General features: G+C 46.1%; 2 protein-coding genes and 1 long non-coding RNA gene across 6 annotated transcripts in view; 1 reads left to right on the top strand and 2 right to left on the bottom strand.

The window, feature by feature from the left end:
• LOC144532606 (uncharacterized) overlaps window positions 1–1,008 on the bottom strand; it is a 7,913-nt gene extending 6,905 nt beyond the window's left edge. The window contains exon 1 of the long non-coding RNA XR_013503365.1: window positions 873–1,008. This is a non-coding gene — a long non-coding RNA (uncharacterized LOC144532606). The remainder of the gene's footprint in view (window positions 1–872) is intronic.
• On the top strand, window positions 182–5,385 carry sco2 (synthesis of cytochrome C oxidase 2). Of its 2 annotated transcripts, XM_078273463.1 has the most exons (4): window positions 182–261; window positions 1,960–2,345; window positions 4,304–4,799; window positions 4,912–5,385. In XM_078273463.1, the coding sequence occupies exons 2-3, from the start codon at window positions 1,986–1,988 to the stop codon at window positions 4,766–4,768; spliced, it is 825 nt and encodes a 274-aa protein (XP_078129589.1). In that variant the 5' UTR covers window positions 182–261; window positions 1,960–1,985; the 3' UTR covers window positions 4,769–4,799; window positions 4,912–5,385. The 2 variants fall into 2 exon arrangements, with proteins under 2 accessions (XP_078129589.1, XP_078129588.1); XM_078273462.1 differs by having other exon boundaries at window positions 4,304–5,385.
• Window positions 5,386–6,446: 1,061 nt separating this feature from the next.
• Window positions 6,447–7,500, bottom strand: part of ncaph2 (non-SMC condensin II complex, subunit H2) — a 29,430-nt gene continuing 28,376 nt past the window's right edge. For all 3 annotated transcript variants that reach the window (XM_078273522.1, XM_078273521.1, XM_078273523.1), the window contains exon 21: window positions 6,447–6,808. In XM_078273522.1, coding sequence (XP_078129648.1) covers window positions 6,686–6,808 — 123 coding nt within the window. In that variant the 3' untranslated portion in view covers window positions 6,447–6,685. The remainder of the gene's footprint in view (window positions 6,809–7,500) is intronic.

Here is a 7,500-nt window from a genome sequence, read left to right on the forward strand (position 1 = left end):
TATTTCCAACACCTGTATACATTATTTTAAATATATATATACATATATATATATATATATATATATATTTTTTAAACAGTATATGGTGCCAACATTTAGAAAATTTGAATATATTTGACAAATGTATGTACATTTGAAAAACCGTTAAAAAACGTTTATTTTTTTTTTTATTTTTTACAAACTTTATTGACAGTTGACAATAGCCGGCAGTTACATGTGTGATCCATGTTGAGACCTCAGCGGCTGTTTGGGGGACTGAAGGTAAGTCATTTCTTTTCCAAAATACAAATTAAAGCCAACAGCTAAAAGCTAGGTTAGCTTGGTGTGCTAACGTATGTACGTCACGTAACGTTAGCTTCACTATATCATATATATGCCATGGGTTAGCTGCATACATCCGTTAACCTTTATTCAACTGTTAGCTGCAAGCTAATGTTATCATTTAAACCGGAACCGAGCGTTAACGGTGAACCTATATACGGTACCGACCGTAAACGGAAAGAACTGCTAACGTTAGCATTGTTATATTACATTATAAAAGACGAGAAGATTCTACGTATGTCGGGTTGAGGCTAGAAGGGATACAGCTACGGTGACGTCAGTAAGTTTGGGCACCAAAACGACTATATCAATTAAAGGAAAATATCGTAATTTGGGTTAACACGCTCCTGAGGAACGAACACGTGTTTCCTGGGTGAAAGTATTAAAATATATTATTATATTAGCCTAGATTTTGCGAGATTTATTAGAGCAACTTCCGGCCGTAGCTGTATCCCTTCAAGCCACAACCCTAGCCGAGTGAAACGGTCATTTCTGACATGAAGCGTTAATTACCGTAACTTATCGTGATAATAAATAGGATATAAACCTACCGGAGAGCAGAGGGACTTCTCAGCAACAGTTCGGCGGGGTTCATGGCCATGTCACGCGGGGTTTAGGTAACATAAACACGGCTTATTCCCATCAGGTGCAGGTGAATTTCATTAGAATACGTCTTCAGCTACAGGGTTTTACGGCAGTTTGCATCCCGTACGGCGCACTACTGCCCCCTACTGGTAGCAGCGCAGTACCAACTATATAATACTTATGTTAATGTACTATTACTTTCATGAACTTTTACTTAAGTACAAGTACAATTCCTGGCATAAAAACCTGCTAAGTAAAAGTTCAAAGTACAAGTTACTTTTTAACAGCAGGGTAGAGATATACGTTTTTATATTTATACCTATTTTAATATATTTATACTTATTTAATTAAATCACAGTCTCTTGTGATTTGTTAAGGACACAGAGCCAAACAAGTAAAAAAAAGTGTCTCTCTGTATTTCTGTCTTTGTGTGTGTGTGTGTGTGTGTGTGTCTCTCTCTGTGTGTGTGTGTCTCTGTATTTCTCTGTTTGTGTGTGTGTGTCTCTGTATTTCTGTCTTTGTGTGTGTGTGTCTCTGTATTTCTGTCTTTGTGTGTGTGTGTGTGTGTGTGTGTGTGTGTGTGTGTGTGTGTCTGTGTCTCTCTCTGTGTGTGTGTGTGTCTGTCTCTGTGTGTGTGTGTGTGTGTGTGTGTGTGTGTGTGTGTGTGTCTGTCTGTGTGTGTGTGTGTGTGTGTGTGTGTCTCTGTATGTGTGTCTGTGTGTGTGTCTGTCTCTGTTTGTGTGTGTGCTCTGTCTCTGTGTGTGTGTGTGTGTGTCTCTGTATTTGTCTGTGTGTGTGTGTCTGTCTCTGTGTGTGTCTCTGTATTTCTGTGTGTGTGTGTGTGTGTCTGTCTCTCTGTGTGTCTCTGTCTGTGTGTGTGTGTGTCTGTCTCTGTGTCTGTGTGTGTGTGTCTGTCTCTGTTTGTGTGTGTGTCTGTGTGTGTGTGTGTGTGTGTGTCTGTCTCTGTTTGTGTGTGTCTCTGTATTTCTGTGTGTGTGTGTGTGTGTGTGTGTCTAATGGTGATTTTACACTCTAAATGTGATTGTGTTGCAGGAGGACGCGTGGCGTTAGCATTAGACATGTTGGCGCTCAGGTGCATTGTGGGAGATCTACGTGGAGCAGGGCGACTCCTGAGAGCTTTTCCTCTCGTCTCGGCGCCCCCCAGACTTCCTCCGACGTCTCAGCGGCGTTTCCTCTCTCGGGGCGGGAGCCCGTCGGCTTCCTCGGCCAGACTGAAGCTGCGGACGCGTCTGGGGGTGACGCTGCTGGTGGGTGGCGGGCTGCTGGCCGCGTGGCGTTACGTGTACGCCGAGAAGCAGCAGAAGCTGCGGCAGCAGCGGCTGGAGCAGCTGCAGAAGGTGGCGCTGGGTCAGGGCGCCTTCAGCCTGCTGGATCACCACGGGCGGCCACGCACCAAGGCCGACTTCCTGGGCAGCTGGGTGGGTCGCTGCAGTCTGATCAGTTTTCACAATGACATGTCAGATCAATAATCATCAGTAATGTGGATATAATGACTAAGTGGGAAACGCCAAATAATAGAAGAGCTAGAACAGTCTGGTGAGGTCAGACAGTGACATCACTGTACTGTAACGCAGCCTTTACAACCAGGAGAACACACTTATGTCATATCACGATACAATGATATCCGAAATCTAAGACGATATCTAGTCTCATATCACGATAGATATAATATTAATATATTGCTCTAATTGTCCGGTAAATGTCCGGAAACCTTCCATGGACAGTTCAGCTGGGGAATTTTGGAAACTTTCATGGGAATTAATGGAAATTAAGGAATTTGGATGGGATGTAGTCGTTGGTCTTCAATCAGCTTCAGTCTGCTGAATGTTGGACTCTAGAAATGGTCTGATCAGTGGGCGTGGCCTCAACAGCCCTGCAGCAGGCTAGGCTAGCCCAAACCATTGACCTTCATATGAAGGTAGCTAGCATGCTGCCTTTGATTTACTATGGTTATGGTTACATGCATGCTAAGCTAACCATCAGCGCTGTCTATGGTTTCCAGCCTATCAAGAACAAGAGGGCTATACAATTAACACACATAGGTTAATAATAGCAATGGGCTACGTGTTCCTTTTTTATATAAATGAATAACAAGCAATATTACAAATATTCAGTTTATTCCCGTTAATTCCCAGGGAAAGTTTGCAACCCTACTCCTCGTTCCTCTACTCCTCGTTCCTCTACTCCTCGTACCCCTACTCCTCGTTCCTCTACTCCTCGTACCCCTACTCCTCGTACCCCTACTCCTCGTTCCTCTACTCCTCGTTCCTCTACTCCTCGTACCCCTACTCCTCGTTCCCCTACTCCTCGTTCCCCTACTCCTCGTTCCTCTACTCCTCGTTCCCCTACTCCTCGTTCCTCTACTCCTCGTACCCCTACTCCTCGTTCCTCTACTCCTCGTTCCTCTACTCCTCGTTCCTCTACTCCTCGTACCCCTACTCCTCGTACCCCTACTCCTCGTACCTCTACTCCTCGTACCTCTACTCCTCGTTCCTCTACTCCTCGTACCCCTACTCCTCGTACCCCTACTCCTCGTTCCTCTACTCCTCGTACCCCTACTCCTCGTACCCCTACTCCTCGTTCCTCTACTCCTCGTACCCCTACTCCTCGTACCCCTACTCCTCGTACCCCTACTCCTCGTACCCCTATTTTTTATGAGTTATTCTGTGATTGTTTTGGGTTAAAATCCTTGATTCTGCGTCACGTTTTCTTAAAACATGCGATGGAAACAGTCCCGTATGTTTTACTCGGAAATCTGCAATTTATGCGGCGTATTTGAAAAAATGCGTATTTGATTATGCATTGAGTTATGAGATCACATGATCATGTGTTTCTGGAGGGACTGATTAGGGAGGTCCCGGGACATTTCTGCATGTTTTTGGAAAAAAAAAAAACTCCAAAAAAGGCGACAAAATCAAAAAAACAAAACAATAATACTTTTTTTAAAAAGCGGAAACAAATTTGAAAAGAAAGCTCCAGAAAGGTGGCAAAAAAATGTCTAAATAACTGTTTATATAATAAAATATATATATATTTTTTTTTAAAAGGCGACAAAAACTCCAAAAAGAACGAGCAAAATCGTTAAATAAAAAGGTCAAAGAAAGCGACAAAAACTTTGATAAAAGCCCAGTTTTGATTATTATTATTAATCAAAACTGGAGCTCCTTCCAGTCATTACTCAGGGCGTTTTAACCCATCTCTGTCCCTGTCAGTCACAGTGAAGGGGAAGGACGCCCCCTGTGTTTTCTGGAGGGACTGTCCTAGTGTTGCATCATGGTCCATAATGTTCCCATCGTGTCAATGACTTCAAACGTCTCCGTCCTCTCTGAGCAGTCTAACGTTATTAAAACGTCTTTTACCTGATTTTGTCCCCCAGGTGCTGCTGTACTTCGGCTTCTGTCACTGTCCCGACATCTGTCCCGAGGAGTTGGACAAGCTGAGCGCCGTGGTGTCGGCGCTGGACGGGGACGCGTCTCTGGCGCCGGTGCAGCCCGTCTTCATCACGGTGGACCCGGAGCGGGACGACGTGGCCGCGCTGGCGCGCTACGTGGCCGACTTCCACCCCCGCCTGCTGGCGCTGACGGGCACGCCGGAGGAGGTGAAAGCTGCGGGGCGGGACTACCGAGTGTACGCCAGCGCGGGGCCCAGGGATGAGGACGGGGACTACATCGTGGATCACACGGTGCTGATCTACCTGATCAGCCCCGACGGGCTCTTCCTGGACTACTACAACCGCTCCAGGAGCCAGGAGCAGATCACCGAGAGCGTCAGGAGGCACATCCACAACTACGCCACGCTCGCCACACAACGGCCCGAAGCCAGTCCCTCCAGAAAAACCTGATCATGTGATCTCATAACTCAACTCAGCCAAAGTCTGCATATTTATTTCGGGGGGGGGGGGCATTTTTCAAATACGACGCACAAATTGTCGATTTCCTATTTATTATTGGTTTTTGTTTTGTTTTTTTTGTCGCCTTTTTGAAGGTTTTCTTCCAAAGTTTTGGTAAGACCAGCACGCCCAGAAAGTACCTGAACACACCTCCCTGTAAGACCAGCACGCCCAGAATGCACCTGAACACACCTCCCTGTAAGACCAGCACGCCCAGAATGCACCTGAACACACCTCCCTGTAAGACCAGCACGCCCAGAATGCACCTGAACACACCTCCCTGTAAGACCAGCACGCCCAGAATGCACCTGAACACACCTCCCTGTAAGACCAGCATGGTCCACAGATGGGTTCAGGTGCATTTGCTATTTAAACAACGTGGGTGCTGGACGGGAAACTGACAACTGGGTCGGTCCTAAACTAGCAAAGACACTTGGGTCGGGCTCTGCGCTGCGCCGGGAGGCAGCGTCATTTCCAAGCTTCCCATTGGCTGTTAGACCCCAACATGTGAACTGTCTCAGACCTTCTTCAGATTGTGCAGAAAATAAAGTTTGTCATATGAAAGTCGACTTCTCGCAACTTCTGAATGTGAGGACACATCTGGCTTCTGATTTGCCAACATGGCTTTAATAGGATTATAGAGAGGGGAAGTCCCGCCCCTTCCTGTGTCCATCTTTATTTCAGTATAAACGTGTCCGATAATGTTCTCATCCTGTTTGATTTGAGCCGTGAACTACACACCTGATGTCTGTCAGTTGAACAGATCACTGATCAGGTGACCAGAGTCTCAGTGGGTCGTAGGACCGTTTAGTGTCAGCCGGGAAGAGAGAGGAGCTGTGAGTGACGTTACATCCTGGTCACTCTCTCTCTCTCTCTCTCTCACTCACACACACACACACACACACACACACACACGCAAAACCACAATCTACACATTTCCTGATGGCTGATCTCACACAAAACAGCTGTTTGTTCAGCAGCAGCTGCTCAATTCAAACAGTCTCTCCCCTTACACACAGGAGGGGGCGGGTCTTACACGCAGGAGGAGGCGGGTCTTACACGCAGGAGGGGGCGGGGCTTTGCCTCTGTATACCAAAACTACTTGGTTTGGTTTAGACAGACGGTGGTTAACGTGTACGTGAGGGTTGACAGATCATTCACACAAAAGAAAAAACATTTGGTTTATCTTTTATTTTTTCCATATTTTTAATTGTTTTCAGGGTTTTTTTATGCTCGTAGAAATTAACACGTTTCGTTAAAAATTGTTGGCGGACAAAATACTTTAAAAAAAACACAAAAAACAGCATAAATCCTAATTATATTTTCACACAGACAGAGAGAGAGAGAGAGAGACAGAGAGGGAGACAGAGAGAGAGAGAGAGAGAGAGAGAGAGACAGAGAGAGAGACAGAGAGAGAGAGAGAGAGAGAGAGAGAGACAGAGAGAGAGAGAGAGAGAGAGGGAGAGACACAGAGAGAGAGGGAGAGACACAGAGAGAGAGGGAGAGACAGAGAGAGGGAGAGACACAGAGAGAGAGGGAGAGACACAGAGAGAGAGAGAGAGAGAGAGAGAGGGAGAGACACAGAGAGAGAGGGAGAGACAGAGAGACAGAGAGAGAGACAGAGGGAGAGAGGGAGAGGGAGAGAGAGAGAGACAGAGAGAGAGAGAGACAGGCAGACAGATAATGACTCAGTTATTGGCTGAATCAGGAGTTCAGATGAAAGAAGAGACAGTCAGAAATGTCCTTTTTAAAAAGACGGCGGGGGTACAAATGTCCCCTCAGATGTCTTCGCCGTTACCCGACACCGGAGCAGAACGTTGTGGCACATTTGTGCGACTCTCAGTGTGACAAACTCACAAAGGTTCAGGTTCAGGTGTTGAGATCTTTGAATCTGTCGGTGGCTCTGTCAGTGCTGAGCAGTGTCAGTCCCATCGAGTCCACGCTGTCCTCTAGTCCGGCCACGCTGTCCACCTCTACCGTGTAGTCGTTGGCCTGAGAGACGCCAGCAAATACACACAACACCGCTGTCTTTCACACATATATACACAGTATACCTGCAAACTAGTCGCTTTTCGGTGTGCCACTTAAATACCTGCGCTTCTCTCTGATGCTCCACAAACAGACGTTAGAGGCAACTGAAACATCGCCACACGGGACGCTAGTTAACACTATACTCGACAGCAGGTAACGTTAGCCTACCGTTAGCTAGCAGCTGGAGTAAACACGTTAAAATGCTGACAGCTAAACGGTGTAAAGTGTGTCTGTATGTCACTGTAGAGGATCCAACAGTCTGCTGCTGCCGCTGTCTGAGACACAACACAGCCTCGCCGTGCATTCAAAGTTGTTGTAAAATACCCTTTTCCCATCCAGTAGTTGTTTAACAGGAATTTACTGGTGAAATAAGTTATTACAATAAGTTAGACTCCAACACCACCAGACTCCATGTAAATAATCAGGACTTTTAGCGTGTATAGAGCCAGCATATCTCCACCAGACTCCATGTAAATAATCAGGACTTTTAGCGTGTATAGAGCCAGCATATCTCCACCAGACTCCATGTAAATAATCAGGACTTTTAGCGTGTATAGAGCCAGCATATCTCCACCAGACTCCATGTAAATAATCAGGACTTTTAGCGTGTATAGAGCCAGCATATTTCCACCAGACTCCATGTAAATAATCAG

The sequence above is a fragment of the Sander vitreus genome, chromosome 17 (assembly GCF_031162955.1).
Source record: "Sander vitreus isolate 19-12246 chromosome 17, sanVit1, whole genome shotgun sequence".
NCBI lineage: Eukaryota > Metazoa > Chordata > Actinopteri > Perciformes > Percidae > Sander > Sander vitreus.

Excerpts from the sequence above, each read along its gene's own strand:
- sco2 (XM_078273462.1), top strand. The coding sequence starts at position 1,986 with ATGTTGGCGCTCAGGTGCATTGTGGGAGATCTACGTGGAGCAGGGCGA. Across the intron at positions 2,346-4,303 it reads CCGACTTCCTGGGCAGCTGG|GTGCTGCTGTACTTCGGCTT; the intron begins GTGGGTCGCTGC and ends TTTGTCCCCCAG.